Genomic DNA, 27,696 nt, shown 5'->3' with positions numbered 1-27,696 from the left:
ATCGTACAACTTTGATGTTGAGAAATATGAAAGGCAAGTGCTGAAGACTTTTTATTTACTTGTATTACAATTTCTTACTTAATATAAACGGAAAACAATGTCCTGTTTGGCTATTTTAGGAGTACCGATCACTTTTTTGTGCGATTAGTTACAGAATTTCTTATGTTGACATCCATTAGCTCCTCCGCCATGGGCCCGTAGTAGCAGGTATCTGAATAGGCAAGGAGTTCATGCTTTAAATTCTCGATATGTTTCTCGTATTCTACAGGATTCATTTTATAAACACATTTACACGATTGCAAATGGTTTATTTTATTCTCAAAATAAGCAGGAGGGTCTTCTTCGTAGTACATACTATTCTGTATTGTTTTTGAGAGCGGCTCTAGCTTTCTCGATGTAGCGACTATGCCCTTCTTATTCCTGATTTTACTAATCCAAGAAATAGGTAATATCTTTGCTTTGAAGGTGTGATTATTTGGATAAATAGTTTCACCATTCCAAGAAGGAGGAGACCTCAGCGTTTTGACTTCAGAATAATTGTGATTACTTGCTTCCCCACTACGAGCAACAAGAGTGGTGCATGTGTTGACGTTATATACATTTTGATAATTCGTTTCACCGCTCAAATACACAGGGAAAGTCGTCCATGTTTTGACTTTACGATGACTGTGATTACCTGGTTTACCACTACAAGCAACAAAGGAGGTCTGTGGGTTATATACATTTTTATAATTGATTTTACCACTCCAAGAAACAGGGAACTTCACCGATGTAACTTTTTCATCATTGTGATTAATTGTATTGCCACTACAGGAAACACGGAATATCTCAGCGTTGATTTGATTTTGATCATTTTGACGCCTTCTTTTGCCTGCTTTGACTTCGTGGTCTTCGACAGTACTCGTTTTCCCACTACGAGTAACAGGAAACATCTCTATTTTGACATTATGATCTATGTGATAGCTTTCTGTACCAGCTTTTATTTCATGATCATTTCGATTACTTGTTTTCACATTATGAACCGTAGGGAAAATCACTGCTGTTAGTTTTTGACCATTTTGATGTTTTTTCGTACCATTCCAAGAAACAGGAAACGTCACTGATTTGACATCACGATGAACGTGATTACTGATATTGCCATTACAAGAAAGTGGGAAAATCTCAGCTTTAATTGTATGATCATCTTCATGCCTTGGTTTACCAGCTTTGACTTTACGATCACTGTCACTACGTGTTTTACTAATATGAGGAACATGGGACGTTACTCTGTTGACTTTATGATCATTTGTATGCCCCCTTTGACCTCGTATGACTTCATGCCCATTGTGGTTGCTTTTATTGCCATTGCAAAAAACCGGGAACATCTCAGCTATGACGTTATGCTTATTTGGACGCCTTCTTTGGTCTGTTTTAACTTTATAATAATCGTGAATATTCGTCTTTACACTATGAGCAACAGAGTACGTTTTACCTTTGACTGTATGATCATTTTCATGCCTTATTTTATCATTCGAAGAAACTTGGAATGTCAATGCTTTAGTTTCATCACTTTGACAATTCTTTTGGGTTTCTTCAATTAATGTAGATTCTTTTTTTAGTTTCACTCTCTGTAAGCAATTATACTTTCTTGTCGATTCATTCGGCCTCCGCGAATCTAGGAATCTGTAATCATTTGAGCATTGACTCTTTTTGCATGTTTCTGAATGACATACATTTTTGAAGGTACCTTCTTTGTTTACAGCTCTTGCGGATGAGAGTTTGGTCAAAGTTCTTGATTTCATGAAATTTGTTGCATTTTCGTGTGCGTTATTGCAGCAAAAACATCTCTGGTCACCAATTCCACTCAGGTTTCGGAGGTTCGTCTGTTCCTTAACTCGCTTGTACCACTTCACAATGCCAGCTTCTTTGACCAATTGAGACCGACCAGGAACAAGATGTTGTTTATGCAGGTTTAGAACGGACTGCCGACCTCTAAAAATAAGCGTGAAATACGAAGATGTATCATGTTTATGGAAGAATCATGCGTACTAGCTTATAAAAAAGCTGAAAGGAAAGTAACACATAACTAGAAAATTTTGTACGGTAGTTTATGCCTGCATGTATATCCTTGTTCAAATGCAAAAAATGTGATCAAAATTTTTCACGAACTTTAACGCTGCCGCCGCCTTCAAAACAGTGACCAATAATTCTATTTCTCCTAGCGTTATTTTGACAAAAGTCTTTATGCATTATAGAGAGTACAAAATGGAAATAAAAGTTTAACGAATCGATTGATAGCACAGTGCACGCGAAAGCATATCACGAAAAATTAAAAAAAAATAGTGTCATACATAATATTCCCTACTAGTTATAGAAAGCAAATATGTATTTCATAGATCCCAACAATGAGAATGTAAATGGTTGTAACTAGGCAGAGTTAATAACCAATCATAAGATATATATATATATATATATATATATATATATATATATATATATATATATATAACAAAGTCAATAGATTCGGTGACTAAGGGGAATGAGTGTATTTGTGTAACGGTGTTGAGTGTGTTTGGTGGTAAATGTGTTTGTCTGTCCTTTTAATAAATTGCTATAGAGGAATCTTGTGTTAAATAGAGTTTACAAAGTTACTGGGACAAACGGGAAGTTAACATTGGGTCTCCGTTCTGCAAGGCATGTTGTTTAACACTGTGGTATGGGGCCACCGTCTGCTTTCGAATGGAAATGCAGTATGACGACATACTTTCACATGAGGAATCTGTCTTTTTAAAACATGTTGGTTCTGTTTTAAAGGGAACAGTGATTGGTTTTGGTAAGAGTTTGCTGAGATGAATAATGGTAGCATGCCCTCTAAAATAATGAAAAAGTTTGTAATTTGTTTTGCTTCAAAACAAAACTAGCTTCTCTTTCTCCCCGCGCCCCCAATGGTCCTTCTTATAAAGTTTAAACATTTACCCTATTCTATAATATCACCACTATATCTAGCCCTGTTATTTCGATAACAAAACTACTATCTTCATAATCTTTACATAGGAATACCACTTATCTACCATCAACAATCTATTGCTTAATATCCAGCGTCCATATATCCTCTATCCAGCAACCAATAATCTATCAGTACCCAGGTGTATAATATCGAGCACCCACACATATCCTATCCACAAACCAATAATCTACCGTCAACAACCAAATGTCAACTTTCCTCCAACTAGTGAACCGTTATCTACCATCCATTTATGTATTATTCAGAGCCCAGTTAGCTAATACCAACGCCCTGTTATAATCTATCCAGAGCGTATTACTCTATTATCCAACACCTATCTATTTACAATCATCACTCGTACAAAACTACACTCATCGTGTTCTTTTCATATCACTATCATGGAATCTACTATCCAAAACCATGCTTTATAATATCCAGCACCCAGCAACTTACTATTTACCAACCTTTCAGCTACTATCAAGACCAAGTTATCTACTATCAACCATCCATTTATCTATTATGTAACACTCTGTTGTATGCTATCCACTAACCAGTTATTTATTATCCAGCACCATATTACGTACTATCCACCACCTAGTTGTCCTATATCCATCACTCAGTTATCTACTATCCACAACCATTACATATCATCAACACGGTCATCTACTACCCATCCACTAGTTATCTATTGTAAGCACCCAGTTATCTACTATGTATCACCCAATTAAATATAATCATCCTTAAGCCAGTTATCTACTTCCAACACCTAGGTATCTGTTACCCAGAGCCCAGTTTTATGGTATCAAACACTCAACTATCTAGTCTCATCACCCAAACAAACATATCATCCTCATAATCTTTACGAATCAGTACCCAAGTATCTACTATCCACCATCTAGTTGTATAATATACGACACTCAGTTATATACTATTCACAAACCAATTATCTGCTGTCAAGACCCATCTATCTATTATCCAGCACCCAGTGACCTACTCTTCACCCGGTGATTTATTCTCAAAGCTCACATATCTACTGTACATCACCAAGTTGTGTACCATTCACTAAACAAACGTCTACTGTTCTGCACCCAGTTATCTATCAACACACAATTGTCTAGTATCGATACCAACCGGTTATTACTATCAACACCTAGTTATCTACTATCAGCTAACCAACTAACTATTATTCACCAATAAATTTTTGACTTTCCAGCAAGTATTTATGTTTCTAAATACAACTGACATCCCTAACCCAAACACCACTCAATGATACCTCTTATAAATTAACTAAAAACACATTGCCCCTTCTACATGGCCTTTAGTTACCTCATCTTATAATATAAAAATCTACCCTCCCTTTCTAAACAAAACTACCTTCAATATATCCCATCAGTCCTATAGAGTAAACCTTACTCTACATGCTAAAGACCATATACATGCCTTCTATTTAAAACTAACCCTATCCATAACCTTAACAATCCTTATTATAAATATATTAAAAATCTCTGTTCCAGGCTATAATGTTCCTAATCGCCTCCTACTCTCCTATTTTAAGCAAAATTACCATCCCTATTACGTCTATTTGTTATACTTTGGTTGCAAAAGTCTTAGTTGATCTGCACTCTAAACTATATCACAGTTATGCTGACAACGAATTTAGCTTACGCGCCGGCGTGTGTCAGATAGGATTTTTAAGTCTGTGTTACAATATTCTGCTAGAATCACTTTTGGGGTGTTCCAGATCTTAAATATTTTACAGTTCTGGTAGCGTAATGTGTGGTCAATGTTTCATTAATTAAATTTGATATAGGTTTAGGAGAAGAAAAAATATTAGGATGATAAATACACTGACCAGCTTTGTTTTACCCAAGGTCAATATACTTCGGACAGATTTTTTTAAAAAAATCAAGGCACATATTGGTTTGGTAACATGTATTGCACTTAAGTTAGTTTTGGTTTACTTTGTTGGAAACCAAACTAAAGCATGTATGTGTATGTGTGCTTGTGTGAAACACAGAGAAAATAGAGCTAAAGCCCAGTTATAAACGATCCAGTACCCAGTTATCTACTATCTAGAACCCAGTTTATTTACTTTCCAGCCTTTTCAAGGTCTTGCTCAACAAACCTAATTTTGTATGTTCACAAAAACATTTCTCTATTTCGTTATCATTTCTAAACATGGGTGACACAGCCTGAGGTATACGTTGGTACATGTATTGAAGGAACTCTCTCAAACGTACTACGTATTTGAAAAACAGTAAGTGTATAAGAGAAAAAGCATTCCCTCTAAATCTAACCCTACTATTTTCCTAACATGTTAGTTATATTTTTGGCGGAAATGCGAGTGGCAGTAAAGTATGGCCCATCACTACATGAAAACTCGACTTACACAGCTGAATTTTTTCCAGACTGCATTTCCATTGCATACCACAAGGTTTGCAACCAAAGTAAAGATTTCCTAGATTGCATTCCAAGTACAAACAAACGAACGAATTTGGTATTATGCTAAAGAAGGCATGCACTGTACCATTTGGTTTCTCCACGCTAAAGATTTTTTATGACCATTTATCGGTGTAGGCCATTATCTTCACTTATAAATTTTCACTGCAACAAAGGGTGACGGAACTCTAATCTGCAGATAGTGCATTGAGAGAGAGAGAGAGAGAGAGAGAGAGAGAGAGAGAGAGATAGCATATATAAATATATAATCAATACTTAAATAACAAACCAAAGCACTTTAAGCGAACAAAAATTTAATTTATTCTAAAGAAGTCCATGTTTTCTTTCGTAATTATACCCAGAGTAAATGATGAAATAGTTCTTAACGTTTCACTTGAAGCTGTACGAAGCAGTAGTAAATGTGATCAGTCAATAATGGACACGCAAGTCGTGAAAAAGTCACTTCTTCTGGCGATACTTCCTTCAAATATATATATATATATATATATATATATATATATATATATATATATATATATATATATATATATATATATATATATATTTCTGAAAGTCACAAAAGTATTTCATGGACTTCGTCTCATGGGATTCGGTGCAACATGCCGTCCTTGTAGGTAAGTAGCGTGGCATCTTCCTCCTGAATATGGACCATTGATTAAAGACTTGCCATTTTAACAAGTTCAGACTATCGAACGGCGCAGAAAAACACATCAAATGTTCTCACTGTGTAAATAGCAAATGCCACCGATTCAATGCCAAATGGATGAAAATGTTGGCTATTGATATTTAATGAAATAACTTAAAATCAATGACGAAGTGTTCTGCTGTAGGTTTAGGACAGGCAGTGTGGCCAAATAATGATGAGAACTGTTTTTTATGGTTACAGTGCAGACAGACTAACAAATTTCACTCACGCAAAGATGTGTATTGGAACTTTGTTTTTCTTCGCCACGCAAAAGATTGGATTTTGCTATTTATCGGTTAAAGTCAATATTTTTCATTAGACATTTTTGACTTGAACAAAGGGTGATGGACGAAGGGTACGGCATCAGAGAGTGTTGAGAGAGAGAGAGAGAGCATGTACCATCATTTTAAGGTCACTGCATCCGATTCCCCGATGTACTTTTAAGTAAACAATATTGTATTCGGCCTACCTTCTTTCCATGAGTAGGTTTATAAGTATAAAGAAATATGTATGTTTGCAATAAAAGACTAATAAAATGTGCCTGATGTAACATATATTTTACTTGCTCTCTTGAGTTCTGCAGGCGGCGATTATAAATACGACAGCTACAATCTCACATCTGATAAAACTATGACGTGCCAATGTGTTTATCATGCTACAGACATATCATAAGGTATGAAAGAATAGAAAAATTAGAATTATGTATGATAGAGGTGAAATACAGCGAAAGTCAGATGCATTTGCGATGTCACCTCACACTTTACGTAAATTGCTATAAGTTTATAGTTAAAAAAATAGATCGTAGCATAGCTGAAATGTGTGATGAATTAAAAATGCTGCCAGCTTAATGGTCAAATAGACTGTCTAAGAAACAGATCTCTCTCTCTCTCTCTCTCTCTCTCTCTCTCTCTCTGATAAATCAGCCCCTAAGTATGTATTGATACTAATGGACAATATGTGGGTCAGATGTCACCTGGTTATTAAAATGGGCAATTTCGCTGCATGCAAATCTTTCCGGAACACACCTGCATACAGTTATAGACACTTACCGGTATTTGGTAATATCCATTTATCACATAGTCCGTATATTTTGCATATACAATGCGCAGTTTCATACCTTTTATATTATAAAGTGTTAACATATCACTTTATGTGATTCTGAATAGTCGAAATTAGCCCATGAAATTATTATGCAGTATTCTCTTTACTATTTGGCTGTGATCGGGGGAAAACTTGGAATATTTTGTTTTCAATGAACATTATGGCCGCCATTTTTCGATTCGAGTTTCGAAAGAAATTGGGGAACAAATGGTCTCTTCGGTCTGAGTATAGCCAATTTACCCCCACATTGTAGTGTTATGTTATGTATAATAACATGAAAAATGGCTAACACCCCATGAGAAGAAGAAGAACAAGTGAAACTAGCGGGCACTGCATCAAACAATGCGACATTATGCTCAGTGGGCATTCTGTGTTGAAAAATGATTTTGCATGTGAAAAATGTTCTGTTTATTCGGAAGGACGCTTGTTTTTTGACTTACAGTTTGTAAGAGAAGCATAATCTACTTTCAAAGGTTAATACTAGTTCAAGTTTTGTTTGGACTATTTTTAAGCACAACACATGGAAGGTGTATCGTCTGTCAGAATGAACGAAGTTATTTGATTGTCTTTCTATCTAAGTAATTTCCACTGAAATGGAAACTATGTGATAGAAAGAATCTCAGATGGGTAATAATTTAACATTGAATTGATGAAATAAATTCAATATTACATCATTACCCATTTGAGATCCTCTATATCTAGCACGAAATTAAAATTTGTCACATGACAAAGGGTTGTGATATTCTACGTGGATTTACAAGTCGCCCAGCACATCATTTGGTCCGTAAATTGTATGTACATATTGGCAAAAGAACTCTTCAGCCGACGGAAGCTCGACAGCCACCTGAAATACCGGTGAGTGTATAAAAATATACACCGATGTGTGCAGACAATATTAGCAGCGGAAATTTACAGGTATTAATAAAAAGGCGATATCAGGCCCTAAATCGCCAGTACATATTATAGTGTAGGACTGATATCTCTCGATCTCTCTCAAAACACTCTAAGTCAGACTAGAGTACCGTCCTCTTACTCCATCACCATTTGTTCAGGTCAAAATGTCAAAGTGAAAATATTGACTTAAACAGATAAATATTAAAACCCAAACTTTAACGTGGCGATGAAAACCATGTTACAGTATACGTCATCTTTAGGGTAATTGAGATTCGGTAGTATGTCTGGATTGTTATCGTAAAAATCCGATTCATATGCATTATTTTCCCACAATACCTATATTGAATCTAAAGCAAAACACATCGTCATTGATAATAAGTGACGTCATTAGCTACCAATAGCCAACATTTGTATCGCCTTGGCATTGAATCGGTAGCATTCGCTATTCACACAGTTAGAAAGTCATGTGTTTTTCTGCGACTGTTATTCACTTTACAAAACAAACAACAAAAAAACACACGACCTATTTAAACGATATGTAATGAATGAACATTTGCCCCCTTATGCCATAAAAAGCAACACGGGGTGCTTGAATTAGATATGATAACCCTACTTTGGTCAGTCAAAAATATAATCCTCATTTCGGATTACTTTAGAGTAGAGAGGATTCGTAGTTTACCTTAAAGAGCTGCGATGACGCAATTACAGCGAGTTTGTCAAGATTCAAGTGAAAGGCAAAGAGCAATTGCATCCTCAAAGACATTGTTGTTTTAACCGTTGGTATCTGATTCCTATAAGAATGATGATTAATTTGAAAATGTTCAACTGGTCAGCATTTGATCAATGGCCCATATCCATAACGGAGACATTGGATGCTACGATTTCTGCGTACAGGGATGAAATGTTACACCGAATTGCTTGGGACGAAGTCCATGAAAAGTTCATGACTTACAGGAATACAAAACTTTTAAAAATCGCCTCAAGAAATGACTTCGTCGTGTGTGAGTTAGCGATTGAATTTCAACCATATGGTTATTCCATTATGCTAATATATCACTAATTAAATCAAAAATACGTCAGTGAATGGACAATTTCTAAGAGCCCAATTCAGAAATCCATCACTGCAAGTGCGTAAGCACACTTACCATTACATTTCACATATTCAAGTTTAACAGAAAGGTATTATTTCATTAGTTACTCTGGCGCATAATTACGAAAGAAAAAATATAATTTTATAGAATGAATGAAAAACATGACACTTAGTCTCGCAACTGTTAGTAAAGTACTGGCTTTTGTAATATCCTTAGATCAACGTTTAGGACAAAGATTAATTATAGTGTATGAATTGAATTCGATCTTGTGAGCTTTTACAAAAATGGACCTTTTTTAATCATTTAAATTTTACATAAATTGAATATATACCCTAAAATCATAAGTGATTTGGTTTTTTCTTGAAGTTTTGATTTGATTTTCGAACACACACACACACATAGACATATACAACCTCTCTTTTTTTCTGCTGAAGTCAAAATGTCCAAGCGAAAAATATTGACTTGTACAGAAACATTGTCAAATCCAAACTTTAGCGTAGCGAGAGAAACTGTTACAGTACATGCCTACTTTAGCATAACACCACCTTCGTTAGTTTGCTTGCACTGGAAATGCAGTCTATTAAATCTTTATCTTAATTTCAAAATTCCTTAGTTTATATGCATTGGTAATGCAGTCTGATAAAAACTAGAAGTGTCAACCTTGTAAGATGTTTTCTTGTTTTCCTGTGTCATCGAACCAACATGATACAAATAGTCAGAGACTGAGAGTGAATGCTTTCTGAAAAAAACTACATGGCAAGTTTTGGAGAATTCCTTCCATACATACCCTCCCATCCCAGACTGTCATACCCATGTTGAGAAATGATGATGAAATAGAGACGTGGATTTGAGAAACATATGTTTTTATGGTTTGTTGAGGAAGACCCTTGACAAAGCTAGATAGTAAATAAATCGTGTACTTGATAGTATATAACTGGGCTATAACTCTCTTGTCTATCAGCGTTTCACATATGCACATACATGCATTCAGATGCTTTAGTTTGGTGGTTTTCAATAATAGTAAACCAACATTAATCTGAGCACAGTACATTTTGCCCAACACCTCTGCGCCTTTTACTTTAAAAAATAAATTTCCAACTGCGGGGTAAAACAAAGTCAGTGTAATTATCACTCTAAGATGCTTTCTTCCTCTTAATCTGAATCTGATGAATAAGACATTGACCTCACAGTACGCAGACAGATTTTTTAGGTTTTGGAACACTCCAAAAAATTATTCATTCAGAAGATTGTTTAAAAGGCTGAAGAATCATATGAAATACACGCCAGCTCGTAAGCTAAACGTATGGCTAGCAGAATTATAATATAGTTTAGAGTGCAAAAATCTCTGATTTTCATAACCAAAGCATAATTCGGTCATCTTAAACCAACACTGATCCAATTAAGAAAATAAATATTCTCGGCTAGTATACAAAGAACTCATTTGCAAATGTAACAGAACTTGGGTGAAAATGGAGCATTCATCTCAGACGCCAAAGCACCGGCGTAATCAGTATGGTTATATATGATCGTAGTGACGGACGCCAAGAACGCACAATCGCAGAAGACTGAAATATTATTATTAGATATTTTCTATGATTACATGGCACTTGTACCGGTTGGAAGTGAGTGTGAGTCTTGCACCCTGACATGATGCGTTTAGGCAAGGTCTCCCTGCTGAGCATTTGTCCTTCACGGTGGAAATATTAATAGAAGAACGATGACAGACCTCCAAGTTACCGAGGAGAGAAAAAAAATTCGAAGCGGAACCAAAGCTGTGAGATTAATTCGTCAAGGAAACTGTTTTACTAGCGAAATATATGAGCGCGTGTGTGGATACAGTTTGCTTAACCACCGCCGCGTCCACTGTTGGCCTTGTGCTACTGGAATTGTGACTACAGCGACTATCATCGGTGCATCAGTCCGATATCCCGTCGGGGCTATATTGACAGAAACCGTGTTGCTGGTGGCGCTCTCATAATAATTGTGCTACAGCAGCGTTGATAAATACGCATCTAATCATAAGGTCCCACCGCTACACGAAGCAGTCTCAACACAGTCAGTAAATATACGTGGTGGCCATCGAAGATAAAACGATTAGAATGGCTGAGTTGGAGACGGTTCTGGTTGAAATGGAAAACCATCATCTCCGCGCACAGTTACGGAACCGGGTCGCCAGCGATCCAAAATGGGTAACTGATTTGCATACAGTAAAAGTCGAGCAAACCTTTTTCCTGCGTATATTGTCTGTCTGTGAGCTCACAGCATTGCAGCTCCTAGCATCTGACAAGCTTTCACATGGACTCTCATGGGGAATAAGCTTAGACACACTGGTAGCTGGGTCTGGTACGCAAAAGAACGTTGTCCGGATGACGTCGTTTTAATAGTGGAAACAATGAGAATGCGAGAATCGGAAGAGGCGCTTAAGTTTCTAGCTAATAATAATAATAATGATAATGTCAACTTAGTACAGCGCCTAATCCTTAGAAGCTTTAAGTGCTTTACAATATATATATATATATAACACATAAAGCATAAACAATCACAAGATTACAAAAACAAGCACCATGAAACATAGGAAAATATTTAGTTTGCTTGGATGCCATGTATTAGGTGGATTCTATTTATCATCTGAGGTTTCACTTAGTAGCAAACATAGATTGAGGGTTCGGGACAGATGTGATTTGATGCAAGTTCGTGGGATACTAATGAAGACTGTAGAATATTATCATCAGGTCTGTGAAGAATCCTGTCTAAAATGTGACCGTATGTATGTGTGGGTTGGCTAACTAACTGTTTGAGGTTGAAAATGTGAACATAATTTAGGAGTTTTGATGTGCATTGATTTTCAAAACAAAGTGAAAAGTAAGTCTTCAAGTAATGATATTTTGTACCGAATTCTGAAGCAACTCGCTCTCTCCTAAATACCTCATGACTTTGCGTGCTACGGTTAATTATCGAATTATTTAGATGGGCTGTACACATAGGTAATGTCAGATAGGTAAATTGGACTGAAGATGGCCAAAAAATGTAGCACAGTGAAAAGAATTTGTGTTTGATTCTGAATAGAACAGGTTGCAAGTGAAGGTTACAAGGCAGGGAGGATGGATACTCAGTTCTTCGTGCTTTAAATATAACCCGCTTAGCCGTGTTTTGAACTTTTTGAAGTTTCCGTCGTAGCTACTGAGACGAACCCCATAGAAGTGAATTAGAATAGTCCAGTCTTGTAAGTACTATGGAACACATACATAAGCGTTTTAGTATCATCAAACTAAAGAAAACTGCGAGCGGGACTGATGTATCTCGGCTCCAGATATGCAAACTTGTATATATATGTTAATTACATGTTCGTGTAATGAGAACGTACTATCGAGAGTCACACCTAGGTTTCGTACTGAATGTGTAAATTTAATGCGGTGTTGGTAACACATTTTTTGAGGTAAAGGATATGAATGAAAAGTCTTTGCGTGGTGTCAAAATCGCTTGAGTTTTATCATTATTTAGCCGCAGCTAGTTATATACTACACTACCTTCTTTTGTATGTGTAATTGTGAAATTGCTTCAAACAAATAGCGGGGGCCCCCGAGTGGCCGAGTGGTCTAAAGCGCTCTCCGTTATGGATTACTGCCATCTCACCACTGTCTGCATGAGTTCGAGTCTTGGATTCAGCCGATGTAGGTATGTGAGAAAGCTTGCCAGTAGCTTCTCGTGGGTAGGTGGTTCTTTCCGGGGTTTTCCCAGGTTCTTCCTCCACCATTAATACTGGCCGCCATGTATAGCCTATCGTGTGCTGAAAAATGGCGTTAAACCCTACAACAACAACAACAACAATCAAACAAATAGCATACATAATCCATTAAGTATGCGTAGTTGTGTGTTTGTATGAAAAGAACATTGAAACCAAACAAGATTATTCTACACCCCACACCCATTTGCACGTGATGTTTGCTTTCATGACCAAATTCACATACCTTAATCACCTTTGGCATATGTGTTTGCGTTTTCGCTTGAAACAAATATATACTCACCTCCCATATATATGTGAATGTAGCATAGCCTTCACCAATGTTTGTGTGTATCTTTGTGTTCGTCTGGAGAGTAATTGTGTTTATATGAAACAAATCTCATACCCCGTCTCCATTTGTGTGCGTATTTGTATTTCTGCAGGTATGAACAAATGTGTGTTTTGTAAGAAACAAATTATACTCTAAACGCTACCCCCTCTATATGTGTAATTGTTTTTAAATGTACGAGTAATTGTACATGTTACACACCAACACCAACCCATTTTGTATGTGTAACTATGCGTGTGTGTGTATGTGAAATTATTTTTTTGAACCTTACCTCGATTTGCATGAGTGATTTTGTGTTTCTGTATAAAATTTCATACCATACACGTTTTTGCATGAATAATGGTGCGTTAATATGAACAGATAATTGGCATGAAAACGAAAATTGTATACTACATCCACTGTACTTGAGTGAATCCCATGATGCTGCCATACAGAGATGTCAGAATGAGAAACATCTGCTCCAGAAGCGTATTTAGAAGATAGAACATCATCATCATCCATGAAGTCATCTTTAAACGACATCAAGAGGGATGTCTTACGCAAACTCAGAGTTGAATGGTTCGTGGCTGATCAATGAGGCAGACGACAATCAGTCCTACGCAGACAGGAATAACACGAAGAACGTATATGATACTTTGAAGAGAATCTACGGGCTACCGTCATCATGAACATTCCCAAAACTGCACGCTGACAGCACCAGACAGCTCACGGACAAGGAAAGGATAACTTCAATGAAGAACAATACACTGCAACAAAATCGTCGATCAAATAATCATCTATCAATCAGGAGGCAATTGATCCACTGTCCCAAGTGGAAATCAACAGACCACTTGCTAATCATCAAACGCACACTGAGATTGAAAAAGCAAACGACGTGTTGTCAAATAGAAAATCACAAGGTTCAGATGCTATACCAACAGAAGTCTACAAAGACTGAGGTTCGTGCATGGTACATAAATTGACTGAACTCTTCCAGTAATATTGTCTCACGGAACTATACCCCAGACGTATACGGATGCATTTACTGTCCACTTGTACAAGCGGAAAGACAACAAACGATCATGGGGCAACCATCGAGGCATGTTCTTGCTGTCAATAGCCAGCAGTATCCTCACCAGCCATGTACATTTCATCCATCAAATGCTCCTACCTTGGGAGTCGGTGTGGTTTCAGGAATGGACACGGGATATACATGGTGTTTGCAGTTCGTCAACTGCAAAAAAAGACATGCCAAGAACAGAACTAAATATTGTACAAAAGATTCTCTTACGTGACCAAAGCCTTTTACACAATCAGTAGTGGGAGGATTTTGTAAAATCATGGAAAAATTTGATTGTACAGAGAAAATCCTTAGAATGGTTCGGCAATTTTACGATGGCATGCTCGTGACGTGGACGACAGAGAATCATCTTAACCATTCCTAGGCACCAATGGATTCAAGTTAGGCTGTGTGTTGGCACCAATGGATTCAAGTTAGGCTGTGTGTTGGCACCAATGGATTCAAGTTAGGCTGTGTGTTGGCACCAATGGATTCAAGTTAGGCTGTGTGTTGGCACCAATGGATTCAAGTTAGGCTGTGTTGGCACCAATCTTCTTCAGTAACGTTTTCTGCCATGCTTACTGAATCCTTCCGTGAGCATTGTTACGACTCTATGGTCTTAAACTAAATAACAAAAGAAGCCAAACCAACAAGTTTAGTAAAATTCAACAAATAATCGATTTTCCATGAATATCATGTGAAAATATCAAAATAACTTCTAGTATTGTGAATTAAATCCGAAATAGTACTAAACGTTCTATCACAAAAAAAAGTGTAGGGTATCCCGAATTAACTCCAGTGGTTTTTCAAACGAATTCCAATCATGTAAGTGCTGAAGTTCCATTAGCCTGTTATAGTGTTGATGTGCTAATATTATTCATTGATCACAATGATATAATCCAAAATGGACGAGAATGAATTCCCAGTAATCCCAAAATAGTGGTATAGTCAGGAAATAATCAATGAAAGCTTTATACTTCAAGTGAATAATTCAAATCCATCCTCTCGAAATGAAAATCAAGCACAACGTTGATTATACTAAAAAACATTAAGATATGGAATGAATAAACAACATTTAAATAAAATGCTAAAACACAATATTAGAACTAGAATGAGGGAAATTTCCCCTCCAATTTGTAAACAACTTACAAATAGAACATTCTTAATTTCTAAAAGAAAAGGAACTTGAACTCATGATCTGTGGATATGTTTGCCTCTAAACACATAGTCGAGAATTAGCTATGTAATATGTTTATAAAAACAAAACAATAGTCAGGTAGACCCAACTCCTACCCTCAGTTATGGACAAAGGTCAATTATAGAATACAAATTAAATATACATAGCATAGAATCATGGACAAAAGTCAACACACAGTACAAATTAAATGTACACAAAAGTGTGACACTAGTATCGATATCAGATACCGATCTTACGACAATCTCTTTAATCAGAGCAGACTACAGTATTACGACTCCGTGGTCTTAAACTAAGTAACAGAAAAGAGCGAAAATTAACAAGTGAAGTAAAATTCAACAAATAATTTTTTCCTAGATTACACACGTGAACATTTAAAAGAAACTTGCAGTAGTTTTAATTAAATCCCAAATAGTTCTTAAAGTTATATTCCAAGTCCAAATGTATAGAGTTCCAACTGTAACAACAGTTTGATAGCTCAATGACCATCGGGCATCAGTGAGTACCTCAGGTGGTCTCTGATTTCTCACCGGGACCCCATTTTTAATAAAATAACAGCTACTTCAGTTTTGTAGCTTCAGTTTTGCTAATAGCCCTCTGATCTTGCTCTTGTTCGACGAGTGGTTATTGTTTGTTAACTTGATTAGGATAAAGAGAATGGGTAGTATAAAGAAGATTGCTTTAATCAAGACCTTTTAAAAATAAGAGTATTTGGAATAGCTCTGCTTGATTCTGGTGTTAATTTTTCAATATCTAGCAAATGTCCTTTTCCTCTTGCAATAGGTGCACGCAGAAAGTGATAAGGATTTCTGATTAGCCGTATCATAAACTTGATTCCTAAACGTTGTGCAAAATTAAGATTTCGATGTGGTCGTAAAATGCTTTTTCCCAACAAAAAAAAAAAAAAAAAAAATGCTGAGATCAAGATCTTTTGACAAATGAAACTTTCTGTGTCAACAAATAATCGTCCGCTGTATGATCAGCATCTTATGAAGTTTCGACCTTTTTGCTCATCAACATAGATCCTGAAGTCACCATGGACGCAATTCTTGAATGACGCAATTCTTGAATTCTTCAGTTAATAATGAGATGTCTGAGGTTATCGTAGTATTGACCATACTTCTTGGTTTAGAACCACTTACCAAATAATTGCTCTTTTCTTTTTGCAAATTCGACATAGGTCTGTAAAGTTGGTTTTTAAAAAAAACAATTCCTAAACCTTTGTCTATATAACTCAGGTATCAACTCATAACCCTTAAATACATACTCCTTAACGACATCATAATTTGCACTTTGTTGTACCGATAGTAAAATGTAGACTTCATGAGCTCTGCCAATAAGTACACTTTGTATTAATAGAGTCCAATCCTCTCTTTGACATCAACAGTTCAGCAATTTTTTTTTCAAAATGAGAAACTATTTATCTACTTTTCCTCTAAAAGGGGGAAAATAGCCAAATATTTCTGGTAATGTCAAAACCTGAACTTGTTCGTAAGGTTGTGGAGAGCGTTCCACTTGCAATTTCGAATTACTTTAGTCTAAATTGCATTTCCCTTTCTTACTTTCTTATCTTTCTCTCTGTATTTCCATCTCTTCTATTTTGAGTTGCATTTGCATACCTTCTCTTTCTCTTTCTCTCTCTCCCAATCTGCTCCGGTGGTCTATTGGTTAGAGCGTCCACCTGAGATGCGGGTGGTCGCGAGTTCGAGCTCCGGCTGAGTCATACCAAAGACTTATAAAAATGGTACTAACAGCAACCTCGCTAGGCGCTCAGCACTAAGAGGTTAGTGTTAGGACTGGACTGTCTGGTTTCAAGATAATGTTACTGGGTGAGACATCATGCTACATGTCTGTGTCATGATACCCCAGTGCTAGAAAAAATAAACTGCCACACTGCAGACATCGTAGCGATATGACTGAAAAATTGCTAAACCTACGTAAAACAAATCCATATCACAGTCACACACACTCTCCCAACCCACTTTTCACAACTGCAGTTCTCTTTCTTATTTCTACAGCTGTATTTGTCTCTTTTTTTCTCTCTTTCCGAAGATGAGGCCTTCATAACTCTATTTCCATCTGGAGTTTTAATTTCAATTAAATTACTTCCATTCTTGAGCCAGACAGAGACTTACTAATGAAACCCAACGCAGTTTTATCAACCGAATTTTTTTCCCACCAAAAAAAATGGACAAACGTATTTTGTATTTCTTACTTTCTTAAAGAAGCCTTAGCCACAGAAAGATCATATTGTCTGGCAAGCTGGAATAATTAATCATTTTTCAAGGACACTAACCCTTCCTGGGTAGGATTTAAAATAAACTTCTCCACTTTAGATGAAATGGTGAAACCTTATTGGTTTCACGATAGATTTATCAAGTATGTGAAATTAAAAAACCTACGACTTAGAAAATTATGAAACAAATTTAAACTTCAGAAGCAAATAAAAGTTTTCTGAAATAATTTAGAGAAATTCGTATCCCAGAACGGCCTCCACTTTTCTATTACGACACTATAATCCTAAACTCAGTAACAGAAAAGAGCGAAAGGCAACAAGTTATGTTAAATTCAACATATAATTTATTTACCTAAAATACAAAAGTGAAAATTTGAAAAGAACTCGTCGTACTGTGAATTAAATGCTAAATAATCCGAAATGAATATTCAGAAATACAAATGTATAGAGTTCAACGTGAATTTCAGCCGTGTTCAAAATAATTCCAATATTGAATGCGTTGATGTTCATGTATTCTCGAATGTGATAACGTGCCAATGGCATGAAATGTGGCGACGTGTTAATAGTCTTCTGATCTATCACAATAATATAATCTAAAATGTTCTTGAATTAATTCATTATAATTATTAATTAATCATTTAGTCCAAAAATATTAATGAGCACTTTGTAATTCCGGTGAAAAAGAATTTGAATAAATACGTCCAACTCATTTAAAAACTGAACACAACAATAAATCTGGTTCAGATGTTAAAGCACGAATAAATAATTCTTAAGTAGTCAAGTTTATATTCCCCTCGACTTGACCTAGGGCACAATTACCATTTTTTGGAAATACTCTGTCAACTTAATGGGAAATTTCATTTTTGGAACTTTCTAACGTCAAAATCAAGACTGTATCTTTACCTCAAACTGAATTAAACCTGTAAACAATTAATAATGATCTGAATATTTGATCTATAATCATATAGAAATCTTGAGAATGAATTGTGTTGTTTACACAATAAATGTCACAAATAAAGTAGACTATTGACTCAGATTTCTGACTATGGTCAATTACAAAATGCAGACATAAATACCATAATGATTGAGAAAAGCCAACAAAAACACACATTAAATAGATATAACAATAGGCGAAGAATAAATTACAGGAAGTAACTTTTAATGAGCTCCAACTTTCTGACGACTGTTCCTTGAATGCCAAATGTCTAAGCCTGAGGAGCAGAAACGTATGGACCGTTTTGCTTCATCTTGTGACAATTTCGGTCGCAAGCAATATCAAGAATTCTTGAGGTAATGCACCAGTAGGGCCTTGCGTAGAGCCGACAATCAAAGTAAATGGTTAAAACCTACTAGCTGTGCACGTGTTCACCTATCTCGGCAGTATGCTGTCACATAATGAAAACAACAACGGAATTGCTAAAACAGTTGTTGTCCCTGGCAAACTACGCGCAAGTGCGTGGGAGCGCAGGAAGCATCCGTCTACAAACATAACTGAAGGTCTATAAAACCATTGTGTTGCCGTCTCTGCTGATTGTATGCGAAACCAGGACGGGGTACAGGCCCCATGCTAAGAGGCTGAACTATTTTTATATGGACTGCCAGAGGAAACTGATGAGGATATGATGGCAGGAAAGGATCCCAGATACAAAGGTTCTAACAAGGGCAGGCATTTCAAGCATACACATTCTCCTGATGAAATTACAGACAAGATGGACAGGTCAAGTCACGAGAAAGTCTGATAAGCGACTGCCAAAGATCTTCTACTGCGAACTGAAGGAGAAAAAGCATTCTCAAGGTGGTCTGAAGAAATGCTTCAAAGATTCCCCCAAGTCATCCTTGAAAAAATTCCACATTGAGCCTGCGTCTTGGAAGATCTCGCGGAAGATCGCTTCACTTGGCGCAGTCACATAAATTGTGGAGGTAGGTAGACTATGAACTTGGGAAAATTGCAGAGGTAGTGCATACGCGAGACCAGCATAAATCTAACGTCCTCGATCGATCAAGAAACCCAAATGTAATCTCCTGCCTCTGCCACAGACAGTTCAGAGCAAAAATTGTCCTGATCCACTCACGTACTCAAAGAAACCTAACCAGTTAGTGATGTCTTGGTTATCTCCAAGGACTAACAATAACAACCCACTCATCTTTGTATGTACAGTTGTCTTTGCATGAAACAAGGTTACCATATCCTCATTTTGTATGTATGATAATGTTTTTACCCCGACACAAAACAAATCATCCTACCACCATGTTTATGTCTAACTGTGTTTGTAAAAGATATTGCGTGATTGCGGTTGCGTAAGAAACAAATGGAAGTCACAATTACTATATGTAACTGTGTGCTTGTATGAGAAAATAATGATTGGTACGAAAACATATTATACTACATCCCCATTTGTATGTGTTATTGCTTTTTGTAAGAAATGAAAATAGAATGCCATACTTTCCTCTTGTGTGTGTAATGGCGTGTTTATATGTAAAACGCATATTCTACTTGAATTTCTTATGTGTAACGGTGTATTTTTATACAAAGTTTTAAATCCTAGTCCAGTTTGTAAGTGTGATTATGTCTGAATGAAATAAATTTCATACCCTATCCCACCCCCCTTTGTAAAATGTGATTGGGTTGGTATGAAAAACGTATCATTACCTACCCCCCCCCCATGTTGTACGTCTATACATATCTGTATGAAAATAATCACCCCCATCCCTCTTCTATATGTGCAATTGTGTGTGTTTGTGTTTATATATATATATATATATATATATATATATATATATATATATATATATATATATATATCAAAACCACTGGTGTATGTGTAAGTGTGTTCTTGTAAGAAAAATATCTTCCCATTTCCCCTTGTGCACGTATAAATGTGTTTGCATGGAAAAGTCATAACCTTCACCCTCACACATCTGTGATTTTGCTTACATGAGAAAATAGTATACTATGTCAGCAGTTTGTATGCGAAATTATGTTTGGATGAAAAATTATACATCATCTCGTTTTGTATATGCAGATATATGATTGTATAAAAAAATATCATGACCTTTCACAACTTGTATGTGTGGCTTCGTTTGCATAAAATAAAATCATACCTTACCCATTTTGCAGTTTGTAAAAAAATATTTAGTGTGGAAAGCAAAATTATAATACACCCTCGTTTGTATGTGGGATTCTGTACTTACATTAATATACCTAATACCTAACCATATTTTGTAATCGTATGTAATCGTGTGTTTGTGTGGAAATAAATAATACTGCACCCCCAATTTATGTGTGATTAAGTATCTGTGTGAGAATACCTTCTCTGCTTTCTTATTGCATGCGTCATTTTGTTGTTGTATTTGTGTGAAGAGAAAAGATTTCCTGTTCACCTTCCGTACTGAAGTTGCTTGCAAGTGTCATTATTTGTGTTTTTGAATATAAAAAAACGTTTTATTTTCAACGTTTCAATAACAGTGCTAAAGCAGGGAATGAATTGGTGATATTTACCGTTACGTCTCTACCAATCTCTCTTTACCAATCAATGAATCCGATTATTCGTTTCTTTGCAAGCATTGACAAAATTATGATAATCTGAAAACCCATCTTGAAGTTTGTTTCTGTTTTTAAAAAATATTGTAATTTCCTTCTACATGAAAATAATATGAGTAGAACAGTCTAAACTATTTTAGTGAAATTCATTCAGTTCGTTGTCTGTAATTTGGAGTATTTGTCTGTAATTAGGTGTATTTGTCTGTAATTAGGTGTATTTGTCTGTAATTTGGTGTATTTGTCTGTTTCTCCATCCTGTTCACATTTACATAAGGTATTATACCCTTCAAAACAAAATATTCAATTCTCATTAGACTCAATACCATCCCATACGGTTTTAAAACACCTAAATGAGAGTGGAATATTTTAATTTTTAAAAAATTTACAAATATTGCAACATAAAATCCATCGACTTTATTAAAGCCAAGCCGACAATGATTTGTACATACTATTTTACAAAACATTTTTTAAATTCTGTACTTTGTAGTGTGAACAAAGTTGATAACGGTCCATACGTATGGGTTTACGAAACATGTTCAGTTCGGTACGATGTAGTGGGAACCAAGTTGAGAACAGACCATCGCTCCACAAATCATTTATCAATACATTATATTTGATATAGCGGAGTCGCCGAGTTCACTTGGCAAAAAGTCAACTTCGATCGAAGACGAAATGATGTTTCGATCAATTGGATGAAAAATGATGAAAAAGTAGACAGGTGGTTAAGTGATCCACAACAACTTTTAAATCGATGACAAGACGAAAGCGTCACGGAACATTGACATCCACGTCTTACTAACCAACATTGTCAACCCTGCAAATATATTCACTTTTAAATGTTGGTATTGTATTATACAATATTCATTGGCTTCTCCGGTTATTTTTCCAGTTTAGAACTAAGACACTGTACATGAAGAGGAAGGGTTGCCTAATCCTGGCTCGTCATTATTTAAAAAGTAAATGAATACGATGAGTGTGGTTTATGAAATACTGATTAAAAACACAAAGACCCTTTGTTATTATTTTTGTAAAAACAAATGTTCTTTCTGCCTCTAATTAACCATTTGAATAATATCAAGAGAGTCAAATAAAATCCAGTTCATTCTCTACATTAAACAAAACTTATAAAATGCTTCAACTGCCTTCTTGGAATATTGTTAGACTTTCTATCGGTCTGTAAAAACATAATCGGAATTTCCAGGGTAATTTACAAGTTATAAAAGTACACTCTAAACACAGAATTATATATGGTAATGTGAACTCTTTTTCAGGTCTAAAAAGTTTGTGTTTGTCATTAAATGCATTTTTCTGACTCTCGATTAAAATTTGCATTGAAAACCATGCCTAACGCTACTGGTAAGCTTTCTCACATACATTGGCTGGGATTCGAACCCAAATGGAAAGAGGTGAGATGTCAGTGATCGCTGAAGGCAAGCACTTTAGACCACTCGGCCACCCGGGATAGAGTAGAAATGTTGGTTATATTTGTGTCGTTTTTTTTGTACCAAATTAATGGCAATGTGTACTTACGTTTCGTGACCGGGTAAGGTAATTTGTAACTTTAAAATGAGGGTGGTGCGTGTGTTCATTTTCTATGCAGCATGTTTTGAACTACACAGATCCTATCTCAACAGTAAATATTGACTGCGCCAGAAGGAACAGTCTGGATATCTAAGCAGCAATAGGGTCTTATAGGTTGTTATTACTTATTGCACTTTTTGGTCTCACTGGACAGTTTATCTGATGAATTTTCATCCGACGATGACCAATTACAGAAAAATGAGAATAATTTTACACTGAAGATACAAATAAAAACAAACTAATGATTTTTGTAGAAAGCATACATGTGAGATTTTGACTGCAGTAATCAGGTTAATTCCTGATGCAACTGGTGGTTTTTATACTGAACCAACACTGCCACCAACCCCTAAATTTTACATTCATTTTTGACAAGAAATAGCTATTTTGAATATTTTTCTGTGACAAGGCAGCTAAAAGAATCAGTATGTGCCTTATGCATGAATAAAGTTCACTAGTACTATAACAAATTAGCATACTTTTCATCACCCCTCAACCATCTAGATTTTTAGATATTTACCTCTGTAGCAGACACACATAAATACGTAAGCCAAGTCGACAGCTCATTTGCAGCCCAAGTTACGCATTTGATCTCGAATGCAAATCTAACTGTGACAGGCAGTCACCAACAAGCCAACCTATTTCCAAGCCTAACTCAAAGTAAATCTGAACCACATTATAGATTTAGCTTAAGTGTGAATTTATAAATGCTAGGCTTGTGATAATTAGGTTCATGCCTTCTACCTTAAAAATTAGGGGGGTGTCAAAATATGAAACTATCCAGTGAGACCTTATCATTAATTAACTCACCATTTCTTAACGTCTCTGTATTTGGGAAGTTCTGGGGAAGAAGGAGAAGCGCAAATCGGCTACAGATCTGCTCATGGTAGTCAGCTGCATATCGAGGTCACTATAACGAGGCACGAGGATCACATTCTAACGTTTTGCTTAAAAGAGAGAGAGAGAGAGAGAGAGAGAGAGAGGGGTGGGGGGAAGAGAGAAACTTTGTACATTTTTGTCAATATGAAAAGCTTAACATGAAAGTTTTCTGATTTTTGTTCATACGGCTTCCTCGCAAAATATTTCTCAAATCACGTTTTATTAGTTTTTATTTTGAGTTCACACACTTAATTATGTGAGTGATGGGTGTGTGTGTGTGATTTGGATTTTTAGCGTTGCTTTAACAATTTTTCAGTCATATCGCTACGATGTCTGCAGTGTGGCAGTTTATAGTGATGTCTAGCGCTTAGGTATCATGCCGCAGACATGTAGCATAATGTCCCAATCTGTCACATTATCCTGACACCAGGCCGACCAGTCCTGACACTAACCTCTTAATGATGAGCGCCTAACATTGCAGCTGTTAGTACATTAGTTATAAGTCTTTGTTATGACTCGGCCGGGGTTCGAACCTGCGACCTCCCGCATCCCAGGTGGACGCTTTAACCACTAAGCCACCGGAGTGGTATATGTGAGTGATTAATGCGCAATTATGTTTTAAATTATTTTTGTTTCCTTTCTGCTCAAGTCATTAATAATTAGGAACAAGTTATCTTAATAGTCTTACAAATGTTGATCTAGGAAGAATTTAATCTGATTTCTCGCATCAGTTAGTGCAGGACAAAATAAATGGAAAATTTCAACGATTTTTCTAACGTGCCATACATCTGCCGCGGGGCCCCGAGTGGCCGAGTGGTCTAAAGCGCTCTCCGTTACGGATCACTGCCATCTCACATCTGTTTGCGTGGGTTCGAGTCTCTGATTCGGCCAGTGTGGGTATGTGAGAAAGCTTGCCAGTAGCTTCTCGTGGGTCGGTGGTTCTTTCCGGGGTTTTCCCGGGTTCTTCCTCCACCATTAATACTGGCCGCCATGTATAGCCTATGGTGTGCTGAAAAATGGCGTTAAAACCTACAACAACAACAACAACAACAACATATGCCGCACTACATTGTGAATTCAGGGTGTGTCTCTGTGCATATTGTTTTCTTTTGTCACCTGTGTGTTGGGAAGTTTAAGAGGATCGAGAGTTGCTGTAGTTCAATTTTTGCACCTTCTTAAACGCAATATTTTTCTAAAAGGTATCTCCACGTCCCCAATCCGCAGTATTGGCTCGAATCAACAACCACCTTATTAAGAGATATGTGAAACTTGTAACCTCGGCTATCGCCGTACATACGACACAAGAAGGATACGCACTAGTAAAGTGGCTACATTTCCTGCAAAAAAATCTGTGCCTTTAATGTTTGTAAATAAGCCCAGTTACACGTGTGAAAGAAGATTTTAACTGAATCACCTTAAACAATGTTAAAGTAAAATACAAGGAAGTTTTTCAGTTCGGATTATCAATGGTCTTTGTTTTTTTTTTCAATATGTGTGTGCGTGCGTGTAAAAAAGGAATTTCGCGGAAAGCAGCATGACACGTAAACGAAACGTACGCACTGGTGTGTAAAAAATAGGTTACCTTCATCCAGTTTGAATCTTAGCAACCGAATCTCCAGAACATAACGAGGGATCGTAGCCAAATATCTTTCTAACTGGTGGAGCCACAGAAAAAACCGGTTCCGATATTTGGTCATCCTCGGAGTTTATCGTTAGCCAGAACAATCGATTGTTGATCAGTCGAGCGATAAATAATTGTAAAACTACAATAATACACATATCAGTGAAAAATAACATTGTTTTATGTCATTTTTCAATCAAAATAAATATTTTATTAGCACTACAGGACACTAAAAGCGCCATTTGTCTTCTTTTTCAGTTTAATTAAAATTATTATATCTTACCACTTTTGGTCTCCTTGTGTTGAAACCTTCATTGCCAACCTATTATACATAAAATCTTAATACTTTTAACTTCATTTTCTTCTCATTAGTGTGGCTTTAATAAAACCGCGTGATTAGTGTGGACTAATGAAGTCTCCTAAACAGTAGTACAAATGTAACGTTTCATTTTTTAGTTAAGTATATGAAAGAAAGAACAAAATAAGTAAATGCAAAATGTACAACTTATTGTCATAATATTTGTATTCACTTATTATAAGACAATTTATGCAAAATAAATGTAAGAACTGCCCTTATTTTGGTCAACAAAAGCTAAATATATGGTCACGAAGAAATAGATAGACTTGACATGAATTATAATAATTACCTCTATGAAAAGGGTCAGGACTCGTATTAATAAATGATTAGAAAAAGAACAGATGTGTGTGTTTGTGTGTTAATTAGAAACAATTCCCTTTCACAATATTACACCATGTTTTATTGCGACAAAATCCAATGTAATGTTCTAAATCTTATTGCAAACTGTCATTGCAAGACTGAATTTTACACACCAAGAACAATACAACTGTATTTAGACCACGATAATGCTGTCCTGCTCTCCTTTTTTTTTTTCTTCTTCCAAGTAATATTTTATGTATAGGTTGTCTGAACAAAATGAAAATAGATCATATCATTTCTAGCCAATCTGACATATATCACTGCACACAGACGCACAGACCAAACACACACACACACACACACACCTCTGTACATCCTCTCTCTCACCAAGTTATCGCTTAATATTAAATTAAACCCAATTTAAATAAGAAGCACAGTCGTCAAGTCATCATAATAAAGATAATAATACTCTGTTTTAACCGAAATTTATTTTCAGGAGGAGTTCAGCACTAACATAGCAAACATTTTTCCACTTATATGACTTATAAAAATACTGGTCTAGGATGACTTTTTTGAAAAACATACAGTCGTAGACCTCCAACCTGAGAAGAAAAAAACATTTACAGTTGTATATAATGCAGATATGGTATTATCTTATTAATATGTTAAATACGTTTAACGTGAAAAAAAAAAATTCAATGGGAATCTTGTATATTCCCAAACTAAACAGCTAAAATCACTTCTAAGGAAGTCAAATTTGTTTTACTAAACTACCCCACCAAGTAACTATCTAAAATACTTATTCAGAATAAATTGCTGAATCGTCCATCGTTCATACGATTTTAGGAATATGAATCTGTTGAAAAATAATTTTTAAAAGAGTTATGGTGTGAAAATATTTTTTTTTAAATGTAGATTCCTAGAAAATTTGGTTTTCCATTTGCGACTACAATATCACCGATTATGCCTAATATTTACTTACCTAGCTTTTAACTCCTTTTTTGGCACATACAACTTAGTTCCTCGTCTTTTTAAAATCCTCTCTTAACGACGATAACGTTCATAATCCATCCGACTGAGATATCTTGTTAAAGCAAGATGAAGATGTTATCTTTTTATTGCTTGTTCGTTAAGCCGGAATTGTATACCGGAAATAATCTTGGACGGTTTTGTTCCATGCTGCCACCTGTCGGTTCATAGATAACTGACTACGATCCCTAATTACACCCATGAAATTTCATGACTCCATGCACACAACGTTCAGGTTCTAGATATTTATTCAAAAATATACAAGAAAACCTCATGGTTACTGAAAAGCGCCCTCTCAGATAAAAATATTAACACACTAGTCTCGCGCCTATGCTTTCGGGCGAGATACAATAAATGACTTTTTGCAACGGAGGTGGAAGGATTTCCTAACTTAAAATCTGTTTTATTCTAGTATGCATTACTAGAGACTCTTAGTCTTTCCAAATCGTGGAATGTCACTTATAAGAAAATAGTAAATTGATGAGATTTTGTGTGATTTACCTGCCTGTAGCAACAATAAGGGATTTGCGGATTACTCCCTACTATGACTTCCCTTCTGGGCCTACCCTCATCAATTAAATCGAAGAAACAAAACGTGAAGCTGTCTGGAGAGCTGAGGAAATGGACAATATCGTG

General features: G+C 36.0%; 1 protein-coding gene across 2 annotated transcripts; it reads right to left on the bottom strand.

Annotated features, from left to right (window-relative positions):
* Positions 1 to 78: 78 nt before the first annotated feature.
* LOC149775698 (uncharacterized) lies at positions 79 to 27,696 on the bottom strand. Of its 2 annotated transcripts, XM_089943699.1 has the most exons (3): positions 27,562 to 27,676; positions 14,435 to 14,497; positions 79 to 1,971 (listed from the first exon to the last, which is right to left on the bottom strand). In XM_089943699.1, the coding sequence occupies exons 2-3, from the start codon at positions 14,476 to 14,478 to the stop codon at positions 129 to 131; spliced, it is 1,887 nt and encodes a 628-aa protein (XP_089799825.1). In that variant the 5' UTR covers positions 14,479 to 14,497; positions 27,562 to 27,676; the 3' UTR covers positions 79 to 128. The 2 variants fall into 2 exon arrangements, 1 of the variants encoding a protein (XP_089799825.1); XR_016416518.1 differs by lacking the exon at positions 14,435 to 14,497 and having other exon boundaries at positions 1,832 to 1,971; positions 27,562 to 27,696.

Source organism: Sinohyriopsis cumingii, chromosome 19 (genome assembly GCF_028554795.1).
Source record: "Sinohyriopsis cumingii isolate HCF-2022 chromosome 19, ASM2855479v2, whole genome shotgun sequence".
Taxonomy (NCBI): domain Eukaryota; kingdom Metazoa; phylum Mollusca; class Bivalvia; order Unionida; family Unionidae; genus Sinohyriopsis; species Sinohyriopsis cumingii.
Note: the sequence above shows the minus strand (reverse complement) of the source record. Positions and strands in the feature narration are given on the sequence as shown.